The sequence below is a fragment of the Eupeodes corollae genome, chromosome 1 (assembly GCF_945859685.1).
Source record: "Eupeodes corollae chromosome 1, idEupCoro1.1, whole genome shotgun sequence".
Lineage (NCBI taxonomy): Eukaryota > Metazoa > Arthropoda > Insecta > Diptera > Syrphidae > Eupeodes > Eupeodes corollae.
The window spans coordinates 217,409,755-217,434,164 of NC_079147.1; the positions used below are offsets into that span (position 1 = coordinate 217,409,755).

The following is a 24,410-nucleotide window of genomic DNA, read 5'->3' on the forward strand; positions in this document are numbered from 1 at the left end:
TAGTTACATTGATTAATCTTTATTCAACTGTGAAATGTATTTGACCTTGCTTCTTGTCTGCAACTATATCGAAACATAATATCTAATGCTGTCAATTATATTCGTCACAGTATTTTCCATTTAAGAATGCCAAGTATTCATCCAATGATATTGCTCAATTCGAAAAATTTACACAATCCTATTCGAATGCTTTGTGCTGTTTTAGTCTGGGAAAATGATTCATCATCTTTTAATTCATTACAAGAATAAAACGATTTCCTCATTTGCATTTAAAGATTATTCAGCAGCAGCAGCGGTACTTTTTATCTTAAGAACAAAAAGGAAACACTAGAAAACAAAAAAACTCCCGCTTAGAAAAACATCTCTATAAAATTTATATGATTGCAAACAATCTTTCTCTTATACACGATATAAATAACAACAAGCGATAAAAAAGCAAAACATCAGAAAACATTTCCTGTGCGCAAATGATTTCAGTTTCCATAAATTCAACTCCGCATGAGAATCAAATAATGCGCCCGATTCTGATGGCTAATGGCTGACTGCAGCCTTAGCCTTATCTCTGAAAAAGAAAATGACTGCATCCAGTCCGCGTCCGTTTGTCCAATTGCGATTGTTGAAGCAATCATGCCTTAATCGTTGTTGTTGATGTTGACGTTGGTTGTCGGTCTTATGTACATTTATTACATGTTATAGATACAAGCTATTATCAATTTTGTTCTAGTTGAATTTATTTGATTCTCGCAAAAACCCTGAAAAAATATATAACATACGTTAAATGTATTAAGTGGTAGTGTAAACAACTTATGGCGTACTTATAGGGCTGAATGTTTCTATTTTTATAAACTATTGCATCCACGGCATAAATTTAAGAAATACAAAAAAAAAACGACAATATTCAGCGATATTGGGGGCCACCCTGCTGATCGTGCCGATAGTGTATGGGGTAAAAAGTAAACTTTGTATAAATAAGCATGAATACAAAAATATTAAAAAAAAAAAAACACACACACTTAAGGTCATTCGCACAATTTTGTAATTTCATAAGAGGTATATACACATGTATGTAAAATAATGAATTCACCATTGTTCTATAAAATTAAATGGAAATGACGTAAGCTTTTTTATAGAAAAGATTTATTTTCCTTGAATAATTTGACAGCATAGCCTATTTCTATTTCAGCGATTAAAACTTCTATTCTAAACACACCAGTGAGAGAAAAAATAAAACAATAAACTAAACTAATACAAAATTTAAATATTTCTACCAAATTTCTCTTAATTTTTTTGACGTTTTGTTTACTTTTTTTACGACTCAAAATATATACGAATTCAAAAAACGAGATCTAACAAACAAAATATAGTAATAGAATGAGTAACACGATGTTATTGGCTGATGTAGAAGTTGTATTGCGATTTCGTTCGTTCAGCGTTCCCATCAAAAAATACACTGATTGAAAATATTTGTATTGTTAAATGTGAACCGCGATTGATCGTTTAACGATAAATAATGATTTTCAAATAGAAATCAGAGGTTAAGAGTGATTGATAAAAGTATTTTTTTGTTTCTTCAGTTATTATAATTTATATAGACAGAGCGTAATTGAATTTGGAATTGACTGAAAAGAAGATGAAGAAATTTTTATTTTCAGGTCAAGAGGGTTCGCTTTTACTGTGTTTTAGTTTTATTTGGACTGTTTTGTTTTTGAAATGAAATTTTTTGCAAATTTATAAAAAAAAACTTGAGAAAAAAAAAGTTATTATAATGTGTCAAAATTTGTTTTGATCAATATCTTTGAAAAATGTTATTGACCAGAAAGAAGTCTTAAGAACACTATTTCAAAAAAGATCTCATTTTCTAATGCATCGAAAGAGCTTATTAGCTGTCAATGTTGAAGCTGTCATTTTCTTTAACAGCTGACAACGAAAAACTACGCGATTGCTTAAAATGTTACGATACACTTTAACAACTCACTGAAATTGTTAAAATTGAATATTGAATAGAGAACAGGTGCAAATGTCCGAATTGGAGGTTGATAATTTCATGAAATTGATATGCTGGTGTACTGACATTTGGAGCGTTTTCTTGTAAAGTCCATCCGAATTAAGAAATTGTTTGAATGACAAATAAACGGTGATTTTTTTAGAGCTTGAGAACTTTTTTTTTTTAAAAAACGCATAAAATTTGCAAAATCTCATCGATTCTTTATTTGAAACGTTAGATTGGTCCATGACATTTACTTTTTGAAGATAATTTCATTTAAATGCTGACCGCGGATGCGTCTTAGGTGGTCCATTCGGAAAGTCCAATTTTGGGTAACTTTTTCGAGCATTTCGCCGGAATAGCCCAAATTTCTTCAGAAATGTTGTCTTCCAAAGCTGGAATAGTTGCTGGCTTATTTGTGTAGACTTTAGACTTGACGTAGCCCCACAAAAAATAGTCTAAAGGCGTCAAATCGCATGATCTTGGTGGCCAACGTACCGGTCCATTCCTTGAGATGAATTGTTCTCCGAAGTTTTCCCTCAAAATGGCCATAGAATCGCGAGTTGTGTGGCATGTAGCGCCATCTTGTTGAAACCACATGTCAATCAAGTTCAGTTCTTCCATTTTTGGCAACAAAAAGTTTGTTAGCATTGAACGATAGCGATCGCCATTCACCGTAACGTTGCGTCCAACAGCATCTTTGAAAAAATACGGTCCAATGATTCCACCAGCGTACAAACCACACCAAACAGTGCATTTTTCGGGATGCATGAGCAGTTCCTGAACGGCTTCTGGTTGCTCTTCACTCCAAATGCGGCAATTTTGCTTATTTACGTAGCCATTCAACCAGAAATGAGCCTCATCGCTGAACAAAATTTGTCGATAAACACATTTCGAACCGAACACTGATTTTGGTAATAAAATTCAATGATTTGCAAGCGTTGCTCGTTAGTAAGTCTAATCATGATGAAATGTCAAAGCATACTGAGCATCTTTCTCTTTGACACCATGTCTGAAATCCCGCGTGATCTGTCAAATACTAATGCATGAAAATCCTAACCTCAAAAAAATCACCCTTTATAATATATGCAGTAAAAACACTGCAGATAAAAGGTTAAGCGGAATCCTGCTGCGGATAGAAATTTGACTTTTATTCTAGTACCGAAATCCATTTTGAGTTTTTCATTTTTAGACTTTTGTACGTTTGGTACCTCCTTGAAGCTATATTGATCTGTTCGTGAAGTAGTGTCCAACATACAAAACACACTTCATTTTCAAACCCAATATGTATGTACTCTTATGTTTCTATAGCATTTCTTTTCAATCTATTTAAACTTATATTCACTATTAAGGTTTTTTTAATGAATTGACGACCAAATGTTTATTTAATCTTTTAAATTATATTAGATGTAAACGTATGTAGTATTATGTATATGTTGTTTTGTTTTGTAAGCTGATTCGACTAATTTGTTCAATTTTACGAAAATAGACATAACCTACAAAAGTTGTAAATGTGAGTATCAACAAATATAGCGCCACCTGTTGCACGCGAATCAATACATAGTTAGACCATACTCTACGAACAAACTCCTTTTCTTTAGTTCTTATTTCATTGAGCTTCAATTTGCAAAACAGAAAAGCAAATTCATCAAAAATTATTCTTGATATTTTTATAATATTTTATTATCTTTAAAATTGTTCATTTTATTCAGCCTTATCGGTAATTCCTTTGGAAATATTTTTCCCTAGAAATTTCTCCCTTCCCGGAAGCAAGTTCCTACTATCGGCAATTCCTCACGGAATTCTTTTTCCTTGGCAACAAAGTTTGCCAAGTTTATTTTTTTCGAACATAGTTTTGAAATGATTTGATAGTCAGTTCTTAGGGAAAAAATTGTTTGTTTTCGTCCTAGGCCTAATCCTTAATTAAAAATGCAAAAAAAAAAATCATTTTTATTATTAATTGATGAAAAAAATACAACGTGAACAACACAGTTTTTGTTGTGTAAACGTTTTTGGAACTCCAGCTTTGCTTTAACTTCTTGCATTCTCATCACTTCTATTTCAAGGTTGTGCCTTGAGGTCTTCTTCTTCTTCTGAAACTCACTAATTTTGTCATTGGACCTGTATGTTTTCTTGAAATGGTATTCCATTTCTTTTTTGTGTCGCTTCATAGCCTCAACTGCCTCTTCAACCTTATTGCAAAGTTCTTTTTATTTCAATTTTTTTTTCCAAAGCGACGTTATAAGTTATGCCTTTTTGTGGCTTTTTTGTAGGACGAGGAGTTGATGGCTGAATCATAAACACGCTTCAGCTTCGGCTTCACCTGACGTTTACGAGTTCAGCCATAGGAATTCAATGCATGCTATCACAATGGAGCTTCGACCTCACGTTTCGTTTGACAATCGTAAGGAAAATAATGTAATGTAACGTAATGTGACTCCAAACAGAAGCTCTAGTTCAATTATCTGAACATTTGCTTTATCTGACAGCTTAACAGCTGTAAAAAAATGTCAACAAACAAAATATTTGCTCTTTGGAGGGATGAAATAATAGAGATGTCATTCAAAGCAACCTCGAAGCAGGCCCACCGTAACGCAGACGCAGTCGAAGCTGAAGCGTGTTTGTGATTCAGCCATTAAGTTCTGTTTTCAATGTTCAACTCAGAGACCAAAAGTTAAAGCATTCTTCCACCAATTCTTCTAAGGCACAAATTCGTATTATCGTTTCCTCCAATGCACTAAACGCTTTGTTAAATTGTGTTGAATTATTTTTTTTTTAAAAAAAAATCATGGTTATCTACTTATCACCTACTTTTTTCCATTCAGAATAGATTTTGTTGGTGTCCCCAAACTGTTAAGTTCTTTTTCTACTTCTTTCCAAAATGTTGATACATCTTCTTTAGACCTATTTGTTGTGAAACCATTAGCAATACTTCGTTTTTATTTCCATAAAACTAATTAAAACGTGAACTTTGTGATTATTTGTTGAATTCGAACTTAGAAAGATAAATTTTTATTGATGTTTTCATTATTATTTTGTTGAGAATTGCTTACATTGTTTGCTCCGCTTTTAATTCCGATAATTAAATAACGGGGAAATATTCAGAGAGAAAAACACAAGATTTTCCCTTGAACAAAAAAAAAAATGCCGATAGGTATCTGTCCATAGAAAGTTTTTCCCAATTTCGAAAAATTCCCAATACCAATTTTTTTAAATATGGAAACAACTCCATGGAAAAAGAAGTTCCCGATAATCCCAATTATGTTAAAATTAGTTCTGGTCTGAATTTCGCAAAATTGTTTACAACTTAGCAATCAATTATTTTGCAAACAGCCCTATTACGGTTGTCAATACGCTAGTTGACATTTTTCAATGAAATTGATGAATTGGTATTATCGTTGTCAGCAATCAAAATTTTTGATAAACTGTGAACGCTCTTCAGAAATTAGATCTATTGTGAATGATTCAAATTGACAGTCTTGGTTGTCAAAATACTTGTTAATTATCAAATTTTCAGTCAATCACAAATTCCTTGTTGATAAAATATTTCACGGATCGCGAAAGCCAAAAGCATGTCTACTATTGAACTATTTTTCGGTGAAAATAAAATTTAAGAAGAAAATACTTTGAAGCAAGCAAAGATTCGAAGAAAACTACGCGATGCTTCAAATCCGATGGATTTGGCTGAACATATGTACTCGTATGTAGATAAAAGATCTTTTTTAGTTACATTACAAAATCTAATTTGGCTCACTTTTAGATTCATTCAAAACTTTAGACTTTCAAAAGAAGCCTTCCTTAATGTATCTTTAGATATCAACGACAAGTTAAAACCAACGAAAAGACAACAATCCATCCCAAACATACTAAAATATGCACTATTCACAATAGATTTTTGATCTTTGTTCACAATGGATCAAAAAATTATCAACTCGCGTTCTTAATACCAATTTATCAATTAATTGACAAAATGTTTCAATTGTCAATTAATTGATCTTTGACAACCGTAATAAGGCTGAAAATGTTCAATTGAATCTATTTTCAAATAAAAACCTGAGTAGTGTGGATCGTTTTTTGAAAATTAGTTTTTTTTTATGGAAATGGAATTTTTTGAACTTTTAAAATGAAGTACACAATCATTGATTTCTTTTTTATTTAATGCTCTATATTATGGTTTCTGAGAAATGTCCAGTTATTAAAATTAACTGGTGTAAGATTTTGATATTCTATTAAGATACAAAAAGACAGTTCGACAATTACCTTTTTTAGTAATTTAATTTGAAAAATATAACTTGTTTGTAGAAATTATCATCTTCTAAACTACAGTCTATTATTTTATCAAATTCATTTTTGACGAGTTCAACCTTGACCGATCTCCAACTCCTCGAATAAACTCCTCAATCCTTTTTTTTCCAGAACATGTACATTTACGTACTTATTTCATATTCTAAAACTTAAAATGACTTATAATTTACCTTTTTTGATTAATTGGTTTCCTATCACAGCAAGAAGACATCATCTTTTGCTTCCTATATAATCAAATTTAGATTCTTCGAAATCATTAAAATTTAATAGCTGATAGAATGGATAGAATATATCCAGGAAGAACACACACCTTTTTTTTTTATTTTGACGTATGGGGTCATTTGGTTGTTGATGCACCAAGTCATTATTTAGAAGCAACTCACGCAGGAGCGTCTGGTACAGTTGTCATTGTCGTCTTCGTCGTCGTCTTCATCTTCATCTTTGCCGTCTTGGTTGTCGTTGACGGTCTCTGGTTCCTAATCCTTTTATTTTTTTTTTGCTGATGCTGAGTGCTCTCGAAATAGATTGGTCGTGTGTGTTAAGTACTCTCAAGGGTGTGATTTTATGTTCAAAGTTTTAGTTTTTCTTTTTAGATATTTTGTAGTGATTGCAGACACAGCGTTTTATATTTTCTTTCCAGTAGCAACTCTTTTATTTTGTATGCATCTTCTTGATTGATGGCCCCAAAAACACGATTTCTTTTTTATTCTTTTTGTTTTCTTTCATCTTTACCTCATTTGATGTATTCAGAGGAACATGTAAGTCAATCAATTTATGTATAGAAATAGGGAGGCATCATTATTATTAAAGGGTTGCAAGAAAAAAGTGTCATCGTGGTGTAGGAAAAACTAGTTGATATGTTGTACTTGGGTTAATATGTCGATAAATTATACTTATATGAACGTGTTTGTCATTTACTTTGACAGTTTATAGGACAATTTGAAAATTGCTAATGTTTTTGTTAACACATGAGTAACTAAGCATGATGGTGTGTCACATTAAGAAAAATTCATGGTTCTGGGTCGCATGTTGTTGGGATTCTTATAGGAATTTCCTAAATCCTTGTATTGTTTAATCATGAGTTCAGATGTTTGGATTTTCTTAATAGTTTTTACTGAAAAAACATTTGAAATAATAGAATCTCGGGGAGCATATTTTTAGAAAGACTTCCTCGTGAATATTTGTCTAGAAATGTGTTTTAGAAAAATCTAAAAGTTAGCTTCTATATAAACGTTTAACTGAAACCGAGCCGACAAAAAGCTTTATAATAGTTTGATTCATAAATAAAAATATGATTTTAGACTCTCTTAAATTTATATTATATGTAAAATAATTTACAAGTCTTTATGCACGTCCCAAAAATCCCACACAGTCAATTATAATACGTATTATGAATAAGATAAAATAACCCAGGTGCTTAATTAAAATAAGCACATGGCATTGGTTAAGCTTTCAATATCTATTACTGTCTGAAAATACCATATTTTATACCTACCTACCTTTACCCGTTCATACGTCATACGTATTAATCGAATGATAACAAAACACAACTAGATTTACTCAATGAATAACATGACAATTCTCAGAAATGTATGACACATTTATACAAGTGATATGGTAAACACTAAGTGAATGTTAAAAAGAATGATAAATAAAATAAGAACCTTGTTTATTATTTATAGTACAAGTAAATTGCTAACAGACACAACAGTAAATGACGTAATAATGAAGTTCACGGATTTGAGAGAACGTTGCATTTGTTTTGATTGTTTTTTTAGTTGAATTCTTTTATTTTATAAAAAGTTTATAGGTATTCATAAATTGTCAATTAACACATTTTTAATTCAAGAAGTTATAAGATTTTGAGCTTAACAAATTATAAACCGATAGTCTCTGGCACCAAAAAGATGATAGCTACTCAATGATAAATCAGAGAAACACAATTCTGTAAAAGAATCTGACATCATTCGAATGCTTGACAGCTCTTGTTAGGCACGCTAGAAGAAACAATGGTTGTGTTCAAACTCAGATAGATTGTGTATCTTAGTACCATTTTTGTTAGTGATAGCTGATCCGAAATAGCTGAACTTTAAAAAAAGAAGTCAAAAGCTGTCCAAGAATTTCTGGTAAATTTCTAGTCGATTTTCAAATTGTATAAAACAAGTTGTATACGAGATATCAATAAGGTTTTATCTTTATTTGACAGCCCTATAAGTGACATTATATGCGGCTTTGATGGGTGGTACATATTCAAGAGGTCCAGTTTTTGATGACTTTGGCGCATATATCAGGCTGAATTTGACCGGTGGCATTGTGTCTTTGAGGGCGGCCTTGGTTTGCGGCTTACTCGTACAAATTTGCATAGAAGTGCAACTTAAGAAAGATTCAAATGAAAAAATCTGAAAGGTCAAATCACACGATCTTGTGTCTTCAATTATGTGGTACCAAGGGCCATTCTGTTGACACCATATGTCTTCTGTGTCCATACTATCCAGTTCAATTGTTGATCATCGACCTGTAGCGATCGTTTTGCGGTGACGGCCAGGCCTGGTCTGACCGATGAAGCCTACATCCCAAAATCAACACGAAAAAGTAACTTTATTTTCAAGTGACTTATGAAAAGAAGATATTTTGACAGAAAGTTAAAAAAAACAATATGGCTGCCACGAGCTATCAAAATCAACCCGTTCGAATTGAAAAAAAAAACCCTTTGACCCTGTACAATTTAGTTATTTGCTTTTACTTGAAATTCTCTTATAAATGAAGACGCAACTTGAAGAATCTCGCTGCAGAGCTCTGTCAAAAATCTTTTTTGGTTCAGATAAAAAATATTTCTTTCTCCAAGTTAAGACTTTTTTTGAATGGCCACACTTTATCTTAGAGATGGTAATTGTTCAAAACAGTAACTATGTAAATATTTTTAGTTAGCAAGGCTAGATTTTTCTCGTCCGATTTATTTGATGAGCTATTCTAAATATGTGACATGTACGTTTGGTTTTGCGGTGCTCCTTATTTATTATTTTATATCTAGGTCCTCAGGCCTGTTAAGTACGTTTGAAACCCATTATGGGGCATAGGGCCTCTACTACACCAACGCGCCATCGTATACGGTTTCCGGAGATGTGTTTCAGCTCCCTCCAACTTTTGCCTAGAGACGCTGATTCCGCCTCGACTGTCCTGCGCGAAGCTTTGGTCTTAAGGTGATCGAGTTATTCCTCCAAATGCCGATTTTGCTTTGCCGATGTAGCCTTGTTCGGTTCCGCCTTCGATGGAGACGATATTTCGAATTTATTGAAATCTCTCCACTTTTTCCACCGGTTGCGAGGAAATATTTATTTGAGAGGATTGTCGGTTTCCGAGAGGCTGATCATGTTCAGCCCCACAACTTCTGCTTCTCTCTCCATACTTGTTGTCATTTGATGGAGATCCATGATTCTATGAGAGAGTAAGCAAACATCGTCCGCGTAATCCAAGTGAATAAAATAGGATGTCAAAGTCCATTGGATCCCTCCGCTATACCTATATTACATCGCTTATCACGAAAAAAACAATATTGGCGACAGAATACAGCCCTGTCTGCTCCTTGAATGATTTTATCGAGATGCAATGGAAACCTAAGAACCTTTATCGTGTGACACTAATTCAAAAGACGGTTTAAATATTACAATTGTCACTTTAGAATAGACTTTGTTTCTGGATTATTAAAACTATTCATTTATATATTTATTTTACTGTAATTTTGGACCTCGAAATCTGAATTTTATGTTCTTTTGGTGAACAGCTGAAAGTTGCTTTTATTTTTTGATAGCTATTTTAATTTAGCTATCCAACTTGTTCAATAAGTTATAAGTTCACAATATTGAACCATAGCACTATGGCGTATGAGCACTTTTTTAAAATTGATATTCAACAAATGTTCTTCCACTCTCTCTTGTGAACGGCTTACATGGAACAGATAAAATCCTCATTTGAAAGTTCGATTTAAATTGTATTCATTTACACATCTATTTGTAGTTTATGGTACATTTTTTGGCACTTGTGGGGCGAAAATACAATGTTTTCCAAGAGCAGCTTTCATTTTAAATAACCAGTTATTACTTTTAAAGCTGTCATCTTTGACGTTTTACATGTAAAAACTACATTATTACTAAAAATGGAACGATACCTGATTTAAGAATACATTAAACACTTTGTAAGCAATGCAAAGTGCAGAACTTAAAGACTTTTAGATGGACAGTCAATTTGAACAAAGTGAAAATTTTGTAGTTTTCTTAACAAAAAGAAGGCTATATTTCTTGTTTTGAATACTTCTTTTTGACAAGTTGATGTTAGGTAAAAATTTGCCATCTGTCAGATTAACGACATTAATCATTTCTAACATTACTCAAAATTTATTAAGAAAAAAAGTACTTTTCAATAAATAACACGTTCAACTCAATTATGTCAGAAAAAAATCTTCTATTTTGAAAGGTATACAAACTAGTTCAGGGTGTCAAAGTTAATGTTGAACCTATAATAATAATTGCTTATATCACGTGAGGCTAAATTTCGCCTTCTTCTATATATTTGTCCCTAATGTAACATTTTATAGCTAATAAGATGGAAATTTCTAATAAATATAACAAGAAAACTTTTTTGTATATCCTTTACCAACATAGGGAGAAAGTAAACAAAAAATAAATGATTATTATCTGCCATAAGAATAAAGTGTCAATTCTCTTAGAATTAGTTTACCATTTCGTGTGGAAGGATTTTATATGTGTCATTGATTTTGAATTGAGAAAACATGTCGGCTTTGAAATAAATTCACTCGCCTAAAATGTGTATATTTCCTATATTCACTATTTACGATAAACTTCCCTTAAAGAATTTTTAGTTTCTGTATTTTTTTTTTCGTTGTTGTTGAAGTTTTCCCTTAAGTAATTTCTTAATTTACATTTAAGAAAACAAAAAGAAAAATTGAATTGGAAAAGAATGTTTTTGTGTGTTTATGTTTTTAAATCATACAAATTGATTGATTAAAATTTACCCCAATAATTTTTCTGTCAATTTTGTGAAGAGATTTTTGAATTGAAATTAATGTCAACGTACTCATTTAGATAATGGTGTTTTTTTAGTTTCTTATCATCCACTTGTCAATACTTGAAAATTTATTGAATTATAAAATATGAATTCCATAATTGCAAAAATTTGCGATGGGGGAGATTGATTGTACCTCTGCTAGTAGGTTATCTTTTGAAAATGGAAATTATAATGTTTTAAGGAGACAGCAAATACAACGAAAATAGATAGTTTAAAAATTAAAGGCTTTTTAACTTTTGTCAAGATAAGTAATAAATTTACTCTGAACCTGAGGATGCTTACGGCTTATTAATCAAATTGCAATTTTAAGATGGTTTTTGATTATAATCCGACTCCAAAATCACTCTATCACGATAGGTTTTTGAAATACTACTTTTTAAAATTCGAACAAAAACACATTTATGGGACACTTTTTGGAACTATTTAAAATCTTGAAGTAATGTTCTTACGAATAAATTGGTGATGTTATTTTCCTCAAAACTCAGTTTAAATATTTATGGTATACATAGAACTTTCGAAAAATCTTTATGATTTGTCTTTTACATATTACAGGTCCGGCAAAAAGATCTCCCATATTTTAAAAGGCAATAAGAAATAAATAAACAAATTAACAGAAAAATTTTATTGAATTTTTTAAATTAAATACTATGCCGTTTAACATTAAATAAAATAATTACTTAGTTCTAAACATTATCCGTTAAATATTGTCCTCTATTATTAATACATTTACGAAGCCTTTCCCGGAAGTTTTCCTTTGCTCGCCGAGTCATTTGTGGTGCAATGGCTGCCACTTCCTGAATGATTGCCTCCTTAAGTGCTTCCAAAGATTTTGGGCGATGAGTGTAGACTTGGGCCTTTTAAAGTTCCAAAGAAAAAAGAATCACAAGGTGATAAATCGGGGAACCTTGGTGGCCAGGTAATGTCCCTCGTAAAGAAAGAAGATGTCCTGAAAACATTTCTCTCAAAATAATTAGTGAACGTCGTGAAGTGTGTGTTGTGGCTCCATCTTGTTGGAACTAGACTTCTTTGTGGTTCCTAGTAAACTGATTTAAGTTTGGTTGGAGGAAGGTCTCAATCATGTGACAGAAGCAATCCGCATTAACTGTAACTTTTTGCCCATTTTCTTCGAAAAAGTGCGGACCTAATACACCAGCAACAGCACACCAAACTGTCACATAAGAGTGAGTGAGAAGTGGTCGTTGATAAATTTCTTGAGGGTTTTCTGCTGCCCAGTATCGAAAATTTTGTTTATTTACAGTACTCGATAAATGGAAATGGGCCTCGTCAGACGAAATTAAAACAGCACCAACGGGATTGTTTTGAAGAATGTCATCACAAACAGCTTTGCGAGTTTCAAAATCACTCTCACTCAATTCTTGTGCGATCATCATTTTGTGAGGATGCATATGAAGGTGTGTTTGCGAAATTCGTCTTACACTTCTTCTGAGACAATCCAAGGGCATCTACATGTTTAACTGCTGAACGCCTCGGAGATTGCTGGTTAGACGCACGTACACGTGACACATTATCCGGCGTTGTTGCGGTTAAAGGTCGGTCAGACGATTTTCTCTTTGGCTCAAAACCCGTTGCTCTAAAATTTGATAACCAAATTTGAATTGTTTTTCTATTCGGAACAGGATGATGTCGTAAAAAGTTGAAATCGAATGCAAAGTGCTTGCTGAGAAGTAATCTCAGAACCACCATTACGGATATATTCCTCTACGACAAATGCGCGATGCTTACCGTGTCACGGTATCACGACCTATCAAATTGGACTTGCGTCGTATTTCCTTATTAACGAATTCGCGGCGAAGCCAAAGTAGTTCTTCCTATATTCCAGTGATTTTAATTTTTATCCTTATGTTCCATTGATTTGACAGCTTTCCACAAATTTTGTTGTGTTGTGATTGAATTTGTGAAATTTGCGGTGATTTATTCAAAATTTTATATTTAAGTGTGGATTGTGAATAAATTATATCGAAAATTTAAATAAAGTTAACTTATATTTTTATATAATTACAAACCAGAAAGAATCCACGAAATTGACGAGAGTATAATAATAAACACACTTTCGTCTGTGAATCCGCCAAAAAAAAGCTGTCGGATTTCAATTCGCCAACAAACATTATGATATTTCAAATTCGGCTTCGAATTAGTTAATTGGTCGAATTCAAAACGAAGAAGGCGAAAGTGAAAGCAATAATTGAAAAATGGCAAACTCGCTATCAAAACGATTCGTCGTGAATCCCATAATCAGGTCCCTGAGCTTTAAGGTTTAAGATTTTTGAATAAGTGGTCTTAGTTTAATGACATTTTGAAAGATTAAAATTAATTAAGATATAATTTAGAAATATAGAAGCGCTCCTCTGGCAAATAACCTTCATGGATTATTACGACAGGTAATGACGTACCCGTGGCATGCTAGTTGGTGCGTTGGACTGTCAAGTCAGAGGTGTTTAATCCCAACCTGTTCCATTTAAAGTTTTTTCACTGCCTGTTGTGAGGAATTGACAAATCCTCCAAGAGTTATTCTTGTCATGAAAATGGTTGAAACTGTAGGTCCCTTCCATCCCTGACAATAGTATTCTCGCACACAGGAATGGTTGAGAGTTGTAAGTAACTAGGCCCTGGAAACAAAATATAAACATATTTCAAATTTACGGTATTGTGTTTCTTTCATGTCTGTCAAACAAATAGTTAGTGGAACTCAATATATTAATGATTGATCATCGAATCTAGATCACTACCGTCAAAAACTGAAGCAACTTTTACATATTGAAACCTATCGAGTTACTATAGATTTTTTTTAAAGCGGAAACAGAATGCATACAATCTAAATTTCTTCACCTTTCAGCATAATTTAATCCATCATATGTTAGTATCTTTGTTTTACTTTTTTCTGTACTTTAAAAAAAAAATAATAAAAAAAAATCGAGTTAAAATTACCTATTCTCCCTTTTTTAACTTGTCTGCAGTTGCAGTGAAAGTGTGTATAATTTATCTTTATTATAATTTTTAATGTCATTCTACCCTGCTTAGAGCTACTAAGACAATATGCGACACAACCCCAGTTTAGATTAAGTTTCACAAGTTGTAAGGTAATTTAATGCGATTTCCATGAGAATTAGCTAACATTGGAGTTTTTTTATTTATTTTCTGTTCGTCGTCATCATGGTAAGTCTTCGTCTTATAGCTCGTCGATACCTCGCTCTTTTTTAACATACATACATATATGCTAAAAAATCGATTGACTATAAAAGTATAAGGTATCTTGAGAAAGAAAGAAAATACGAAAAAACAAGTCATGGGAATGTCTGTCGATTGGTTTCCTTTCCTTGGATTGATGGTGGAAATATACGAGTTATCAAGGATGCATTATACCTACACTACATGATGAAGAAATAATCCAAATGAAAAGACGACTTTTTTCCTTGTGTCAATAATTGCACCATCCTGTGTTGAGCAATATTATATTTATATGAGATTCGAAGTGCGAGTGAACTTTGATATTTCTTTTAAATCAATGATGAATTTTTTCATATTAGAATGTTTAGTATTGGGATAAGGATTGTAAAGATATTTTCGTGAGTATTAATGTAAAAAATGAAAGATTTTGGGCCGAAATATTTGTGTCAATTACAGATTAATTTCTGACATTCCCAAATCGTCTACTACATCCCGAATGCTCTGCAGTAACACGATTCTATGCTCTGTTGTTTTCTAGGGACTATAACTTCACCTCTATTGTGTTCATTAAGATATCAAAAAAGATGGATGCAGCAGAAATTTTTTTTGAATTGTTTGAATTAAGACCTTTTTGAGTTTTTATCAGTTTAACCTTCACGAAGAAGTGCTGAAGCTAAATAAGTCAATGATGCTTTGAGTAATAGAGTATAGAAATTTGGGTCACTAATAAAAGAATTAACTTTTAGAATTCACACATTGTAACCTGTACTAAGACAACAATATTAATAAAAAGAATATAATAAAAAAAGTTATCAGTCAATTCAGTACGATTTACCTTTGTCCAGAAACACTGCAAATACTTGTTCTGAAATTTTTCAATCATGAAGAACAAATACCAAAACATTGATTGTTCGTTTTTGTTTTGTTTTTATTTAACTAAAAATTGACTTCAGATTCATCTCAAAATAGGGGTTAATGACAGATTATAGATTGCGAAAGGGTTCACGGCATGTTCACGACATTCCATCGCTGAATTCTATGATAGGTATGATTATTGAGTACTAATGCAGTCTCAAGGTTAGATTTAGATGACATTGATCAAGGTAAAGATCGGAAATAAAAATGTAGAGATGTTTGTAAAAAAAACAATACAAAAATACGTATACGCCCAAGTGAACCCAAAATAGCTTCACTGCTATTTATCGACTGGAGATATTAAGAAAGACATCTAACATAAATTAATTTAAAAATAAAATTAAAAGGTAATGTTCTTTTTGACATTCCATCTGTCATTTTAAAACTGTTTTAATATGGCTAACAGAAAACCTAAATTCCAAAACCGATTTCAAGTCGTAAGGTCCCTTTGATGTCTTCTGTGTGGCATATACTGAACTGATTGGTCAATTTTAATAAACCCGAGAACTTAGTGTCGACTTAACTTAAGCTTTAACTTCAAATTAGAGTGCAAAATTTATTGACAATATGGGACATTTTTAACTTAAGTATTCACTGTTTGCAAATGTTGTTTTGGCGAGTGAAATAAGAAAGTTAAAAAAAAATGCTGGAAAATTTAACTTCAAAAGACGAAACTTTCAAGGGCTTTAACGTTTTGCTTCAAAGTTACTTAGCACTGTAGTTGTGATTTTTTTTTTTCAATAAAACAAAGTGATTTAGTTGCATTTCTCAAATTGTTGTTGTATATTTGTTTCGTCATAAAACAATCCAAGTGGAACACTATTATATTATAAGTTTGTCTCGTAACTTCTTCAAATGCACAAACATTGCTTTATTGTAACCAATCCTTTTAACCAGAAAAGCAGGAAAACGCGTCGTCGTCTTCGTCGTAATGATTCTCACGTCGCGTCGTCGTCACGTCCATTGCAACTTGGTTACTCTGTCAGTCATCGTCATATATGCACAATACATACATAAATATAAGAAAAACATTATTTCAACATAAATTGCGGTGTATTTTAATACCTTCTTCATATTTCTGGTATTTTTGTGTTGTTGTCGTTGAGTTTAAGAGGAAGAAACCTCAAGGTATACAAGTTTTTTTTCTTTCTATTAAAGTCCCTTCCTATTACAGTGTTGTTGATACCTCAATTAAACCACAAACAAGAAACGAAGAAGAAACTCAATGTACATACCTTTAATATTATCTTCTTGGAAACATTAAACCTTAAAATATTAAATAAACTATCACTTAAAAGTGCTTTAAAAAGAACAAAGAAATAAACTAAGAGTTTGTATATAATGTCATCATTACAACAACAACAACAAAAGAGGCCTAGTGTCTCGAACTGGTTTTCATCGTTACGCCGTCAACCAAAGAACAGCAAGAACAAGTCCATCCAAGCCGACAAGAAATTCCAAAGAAGTTGCATTGACCTCTCATCGCAGAGCACCTTTTACATTAAACCATCATCATCGCCGCCACCATCAGGAGGAGGAGATGGTGTAAGCAGCTCTTTGGTATCCATTACCCCGCCATCACCATTGCCTCTTGCTGCAACATCGCCGTTGTCATCTTCCACTGCAACAACCATCACTGCTGCCAATTCTATTGATAATCTCACAGCCGCCACCGCTGACGACGATGACGATGATAGACGAGGTCTTGTTAGTGGCAAAAGAGTGAGTCAATTTTGTTCGCAATGCTGCTGCCACCTGCAACCGAAGAAACAGCTTCCAACGCCACCAACCTCGCCTTTGCCACCACACCACAAGCACCACAAGTCGCCATCAACATCGTCATCATCGTCTTCATCCTATTACCGACGTGAGCACAGCCTTCAATATGAGACAGAGTCTGACGAGAAGAGTGATATTCGAATAATGCGTATGGCTAGTTTGTCGGACGAAAAGACTTCTGTCTATTCGAAACGTTCCGAGTTCAAACGCATCGTTACAACAAAAACGACGCAAACTTCCATTATATCCAGACCGGTGGAACTATTACTCAACGATCGGGGTGAGATTGTGTCGAGACTCGATAAGCAACAGCGATCCAGTAGCCTAGGATGTGTTCTTGACGAAAGCGATGATCGTTCGTATTCGCCAATAATTTTGAACTCTTCGAATGTTCTAGACGGTGACGCTGGAGATTTTAGATACATCGATGATAGTTCGACGTCTCATAGTGAGACAAACGTTAAGGAGAATCTGCTAGAAACGCCATGCAATAATAATTATAACAATATCAACAACAATAACAGCAGTGATATGTGTGAAAATTGCAAAAATGTCATCCAGCAGAATAAAAATAACTGGAAGAATTCATCTGTAAGAAGTAAAAAGGTAGGAATGTTATTATTCTTTTTGTTTGTTTGTTTTTTTTTTCTTGTTTACTTTTATATTATGAAGATGGATGGCATTTTACTTTTAAGATGACTACTACTTCCTTTTTTATCCACACTTATGGGAAAAATGATTCAATATAACAGTAATTAAATATTAAGCTGTGCTCTTGTCAAAAATGAGATGGCAGCTAGTTGAAAAGGAGGTGCCCGTCCTGAAATGTCAAATTTACATTTTATTCTGTAAAATTTGACCAAGCTAAATTTTGATGACAAGTAGCTTCTATTGCTTTCCGCTTGAGGGTATTGAACATTATTTACATTAGCGATATAAATATTTGATTTATGAATATGTGAAATGAGTATTGAGCTTTTAGATATAAACTATTTGTAAGCACAAACTATGAAGTCCTTCTCTCGGTGAAGTAACATATCAATCACAGTTGACCACTAGGCTCTGAGAATGCCTCCAAAGTGGTATAGCATTTCAGAAACTGAAACAACTTCTTTCACTGTTACGTTTTTAAATGTGTTCTGCTATTTCAGGTCAATTCACATTCAATTCAGATTGGGACCAATTTGATTGCTCCAAATTTTACTTTAACTTGTCTTGAATGTTATTACGCACAATTAATTATAAATAAACATAAATTAATAATTTAGTGTCATGACATAATTCATTGTATTTTTAAAGATTTTTAGGTAACATGTTTTTAGCAAAAATATTTATTTGGGAAAAAATCAAAATTATTGTATTTCAAAACTATATAAAGTTCTCGCAGGTGCTTATTGCAAAATTTTTAAATTCAGTTTACAAAATACAAACTTTTAAAATCATTTCGTTAAAATATAAAAAAAATTATCATTTTTTTGATTCCACGAATCAAATAAATCCGACAAAACGTAGGAAAGAAATATGAAATAAAGTTTAATGTGCATAAGGCAAAAAGTTACCTTAAAAGCAAAAATAATTTTATTATCAAGTTCATCTATAATAACCTATTAAAGTTGTCGTTTAAATTCTGAAAAACGATGAAGGAGGTAAAACAAACCATATTGAAAGAGGTTATGTAATCCTAAACCTTTAAAGTTTACATTCCAATAAATTCTTCAAACTTAAACTTGCCACTTGCCTTACCTCAGTTACTACTAGCTAGCTTCTTAAGCTGAATCGTATTCCATTATTTCCAATATTTCTGGTTAACAAAAGTCTTGACATACAAAACATTAGGTTAAAGAATTTTTAGAATTTGTTTTGTGAATATAACAAAATTAAATCATCAATATGCTTAAATTATTTTTTGTATTAATAAATAATGAATAAATTAATTAAATTATTTGAATTCTGGTTTAAAATAAAACAAAATAAATCAGTATATTCTACGAAGACGTTTCTTTGTTTACTTAAACTAACCATGAAGGTTAATTTTTTTTGTTGTTATCACCTTATTCACCTTGCTCTCTGGGGTGAAATGTATTTCTTCGTGATAGTATTGTTCGACTTCAATGCATCACAAAATGTGAATGAACTTGAATATTGACAAATAAATTAACGACGAGGTGAAACGACGACGCGACGGCCACCAATATAAGCAACTTAGTTTGCAAAGAGAATTACATTGCATATGGTGTTTATATTCGTATAGTAGAAACTCTGTAACCTGATCGATGATCGATGTTAGATAAAAACTATTTTTTTTTTCAAAGTGAACTGTAACTTAAAATTTTCTTATGGAATGCAACTCAACTATGGTTTAGTTGTTATTCTAAGAACTGGTGATATCAATGACAGCTAGTTGGCTGTCAAAGGACAACTAGTTGTCATTTAGGAGACAAGTAAAAATCTCTTTGTATTATAGGCATAAGTTGATTTGGGTTTGGGTTGATATAAGCATTATAATTAAGCAATTATTTCTAAGGATTTGTGTAGAACATTAAGCTGTCCATTAACGTACTACAAGTACATACATACATCCTATCCCACCATGGAGTCCAATATTCTCGTACAATTGAATTTTGTATGCAAATTGCTCTTCTATTGTTAGATTCCCATTAATACGTTTTTAAAAAATTACATATAGCACTTACTTTATTGAAACTGACACTGTTGGCTGAGCCAGTCCTAAGTTAAAATCATTGTCATTGCAATAGCTGAATAACGTTAAAATATACACAAATGCTTCTTTATTATCCCGAAAGTAACTTAAGAATCTGAAACCTACAAATTAAGAAATAGCAGTGTACACGTAGTGTTTGGAACTTTCAATGGGTTGGAGTGACCCTGGACAGTAAGGGAATTCTCATCTCCCAACTTTCCATCATACAATCTCGAATTATTACTTTTTTATTTTTTGCTCAACAGCTAATTTTGACAGCAACCAAATGCCTAAAAGACACCAACGTATTTATTCATTAGAAGTGAATCCAGTTGTCTTGCACAATACGAATCATTTGTTTGGTTGACTAAGAGTTGAGTTGTATTGATGACAATCCAACCAAGTTGAGTTGTAGTCCATAATAGTCACATTAAATTATTATCCAACTTGAATCATTATGTTATGTGAAATGTTTCAAAACTTGTTTGAATCATTCTCATTAGAGAGCTTTGACTGTATATATATACAATTTCAATTTCTTCGTTTATCCATTATCGTATTGTCGGTATGTTAATGCAAATTGGAACTTCCAATTTATATTGCTAACTATGACATCACCATTATTTGTTTTATGTTTTTTAGTGGAGAATGCAAAATGTGAGACAACGAAAAACAAATTAAACCCATACATAGTTTTTCTACATTCTTTCATTTGTATACAAGTTTATATGTGTCTTTATAAAAAAGTCTCATTTGATTTTGTTGTAATACAGATGCTAATTTGAAATTTTACGATTAAAATATCTACAAATACGTAAATGATTTTCAAGAACGTAAAGCTTGTATACGCACAGATTGCACAGATTTAAAAACAAAATAACTGAAATATAAAAATTAACAAAGTATTAGACATGGTCGCATGAATATGATGTTTTGATATTCTTAGGGAAACTATGGGGTAATTGCCGTCATTTTGTTTTGGTGACATCTGTCAAATATTTTGTTTATTATTGAGATGTTTATGCCAAATCATCATGGCAAGTTACGCGATTGAAGAGCACGTTCAAATTATAAAACCTTATTATCAAAATGAGTGTTCGTTAACACAAACGTTGTGCACATTGCATCCATTTTGCGGTAGACGTGGTGGCCCTTTACAGTCTACTCTTCAACGTTTGGTGGCCAAATTTGAGACGACCGGCTCAATAAATAATCAGCCAACACCCGTACGCTCAAGATCGGCCGAGAACATCGACGCGGTCAGTGAAAGAGTACAGCAGAACCCGAGGCAATCTATTCTTCGCCGTGCACAAGAACTCGGCCTTTCGCAGACTTCAACTTGGCAAATTTTGCGTCAGGACTTGGGCCTAGACCCGTACAAGATCCAACTGACCCAGGAGCTCAAAGTTTATGACCATAGACAAGGCCGCCGTTTGTTCGCTAACTGGGCTTTGAGTCGTTTGGAAGAGGACCCCAATTCTGACTGAAAAATCATTTTAAGTGACGATGAGCATTTTTGGATGAAAGGCTGTATTAACAAGCAAAATTCCCGCTTATGGGACGATACCAACCCACTCGAGGTTCACCACGTGATAATGCATCCTCAAAAAGTTACCTTTTGGTGTGGATTTTGAGCTGGCGGCGTAATTAATTCATACTTTTTTGAAAACTACGTAAGTGAGCCGGTAACCGGTAGCCGGATGATAACTAATTTCTTATGGCCCAAATTGAACCATATGAAACTAGATGACATGTGGTTCCAGCAGGACGGCACTAAGTGCCACTCAGCAAACGCCACGCCATCTACACAACATCTACTCGCCCTTACTAAAAAAACCATATATATTCTGGAAGAAGATTGAAACAAGTAGGCTTAGCTTGTTCTTATAAAATGTAATGTACATATGTATATTTAATTTTGTTCCTGTTTTTCAATTTTCTTATTTTTATCTCCTTTTTGAAGACTTGTTAAAAAGAATAAACTCTCACTGAAAAATTAAAAATGCTAAATAACAAACTACTTATTGCCATACTCTACGAACATGCCTTCGAGATAAACAAGAGTAATCGATTGTACTAAAATGTATATTCGAGACTGGACTGTTCTACTTCTACTTTTATCTGCAGTGAAAAGTTTGTATTTGTAATATGTGAAAAATCATAGTTTACTTCGCATATTACCCGTGTTTTATTGGAAAATCTATCCATAGTATTGAAGGATTTTACACGAATAACTAAAGTAATATCCATAGTAGGAATGCTAGCGATAAAAATTAAAGTAAAATCTTACTAGAGATGGATTTTCGACATTTATACGAGTCTCGAATGGATCTTATGTGATTTCGTTCTCAAATGTGGGTACGATTGATATTGCATTTCTATCTCGATGGCTGTGTTCGTTGAGTAGTTGTGTATTTGGAATCATGTGTTTTGCATTGACGAACAAAAAATCAATTTGTTACTGTTGATATTATTTAGTTTTGTTAATAAAAATGGATAAACTGGGCTTATTTTGCAAGAATAGAAAAGATAATTAAGTTAATAATTCTATGTTTCCACTAAAGGTTTATCTCAGTTAAGATTAAATAAATCTTTTTAGTGTTTTCACCGCACAAGAAGAGTTAAAAATGTCAAGTTCGACAGAACTTTCTTAAATGCAAATGGTGTTTCGATGTTTCTTATGAAGTGCAAGTGAGATAGTTTGTTTCGTGTTAAACAATGAAGAACTGAATAGTTCAGCACATACCTACTCCATGTGCAATTTTTTTTAAATTTGATTAAAACAAAAATACATTTTTTGTACACAATCATGCAAAAAAACAGACCATAATGCATTATCTGTAAAACAAACTTCTCTACACAGGTTTCGACTCGATTCCAATCCCCGGAATCTAGGCGAATAAAGCTCATTTCAACTCGATTCAGTTGTATAAAGAATTGAGACGAGCTTCAAGTTCGCTTCAATCCTACATGTTAATGTAGTAGTCTACGAACAAACCCCCTTGAAGTTTGTATTTCATGTCAAAGCTGCAATTGTTAAATGAACTATTTTTATAGAATTTTAATTTCCAGATGTTTTCTTCTCATTTCTTCTTGAAAATTGTCCATTTTATTAGTTTTAGTTAGTTTTTTTTGCTGAAGTTAATTTTAACTTTTGATTTTCACAAAACTTTCTTCTATTCTTGCTTCTTCCGATGCGTCTTCTTGGAATTTTTCTACTATACTATTTATAGAATGCCAAAAAAAACACAAGTATTGTTAAAAGTGTATAATGCCTACATTTACCTTTATTTTGCTCAGTTAAGTTGTTGGTGTTAAAAATTGGTCAGTTGCAGTTTCGACAGATTCGCCATTAGGCATGTTTAACTAAGAGTTCTTAAAGCCTGATACAGAAATTATATTTACAGGAATAAGAATTGAATTCAAAAACTTATAAAACATAAAAAAAACTCATCTTCATAAACTGTATTTGTTTGTTTTGAAAAGAGCTGACTTCACACTAAATACCAATTTTTTCACAAAGCACAAACTATGCCTTAATCCGATTTTTTTAACCGCAACTGCCACAACATCTTCTTTACTCCATGTTATACTTTAAATGCTGAGAATGTTAGGCGAAAGTTATAGTTTATTTAGCAATTTCTATTTTCGGTATTTCGTATTTCAAATATGTGAATGCATATGAAGCTGCTTTATATCAAAACTACGTACCTACCTACATTATAAAAGTTTTTCCTTTGATTAAGACAGACAGAGTAGCTAATGTAATCAAATCCAAAAGTGGGTTTTTTTCTGAATATTTTTATTAGCAAAATTAGTGCTCTTGGAGTATCCGTACTTGGATATGTTTGGTTTTTACGTAATGAACATCTTCAGATTGCTTATTTAAATTCATATTTCATTTGGAATTGAATTGTATTTTATTGTGTTTACTTTTTGTTTGAAACATACACATACGTTGAAATTTTATTTTAGATCAATGCAATTTTATTTGATTCAAATATTAGAAGATAAAATTGGAGCCTTGATGGCTGGTTATACAAATAGACATGATTGTATTCGAACAAGGGTGTTGTTTTTCACTTTTATCAAATAAACATGATCTGCAACATGTGAACTTGACACTTGCTTAGTAAAAGTTGGTGTGTACAAGTTTACATTAATTTCAAGAAGGTAATATTTATAAAAAAAAAACATGAAATTATATATAGTTATACATAAGCTGAAGAAAAACGCTGAAAGTAACTGCAATGTTTGTCAATTATTAATTATTGTTTGCCCCTGATGTAGGCGTCAAAAAACAAAACATTTTTAATGATTATGATATGCCTATGAGATCACAGAGAAATACAGAATTATAAAAAAATTTCCTTTTGGTTGGTTAATTACAAGACTTGTGTCAATATGACTTCCTGTTAAAAGTAAATTTTCAATTTATTTCAATTAAGGTCCAAATGC

At 32.4% G+C, this 24,410-nt stretch overlaps 1 protein-coding gene across 5 annotated transcripts in view; it reads left to right on the plus strand.

The window, feature by feature from the left end:
- Window positions 1-24,410, plus strand: part of LOC129953681 (cytohesin-2) — an 80,155-nt gene that overhangs the window by 42,149 nt on the left and 13,596 nt on the right. For 3 of the 5 annotated variants that reach the window (XM_056067031.1, XM_056067014.1, XM_056067039.1), the window contains exon 2: window positions 16,647-17,857. The exons of 1 other annotated variant lie outside the window; for it this stretch is intronic. In XM_056067031.1, the coding sequence (XP_055923006.1) occupies window positions 16,814-17,857 (1,044 nt within the window). In that variant the 5' untranslated portion in view covers window positions 16,647-16,813. Of the gene's footprint in view, window positions 1-16,630; window positions 17,858-24,410 lie in introns of all 5 variants that reach the window. One more of the 5 variants, XM_056067023.1, reaches the window with a different exon arrangement.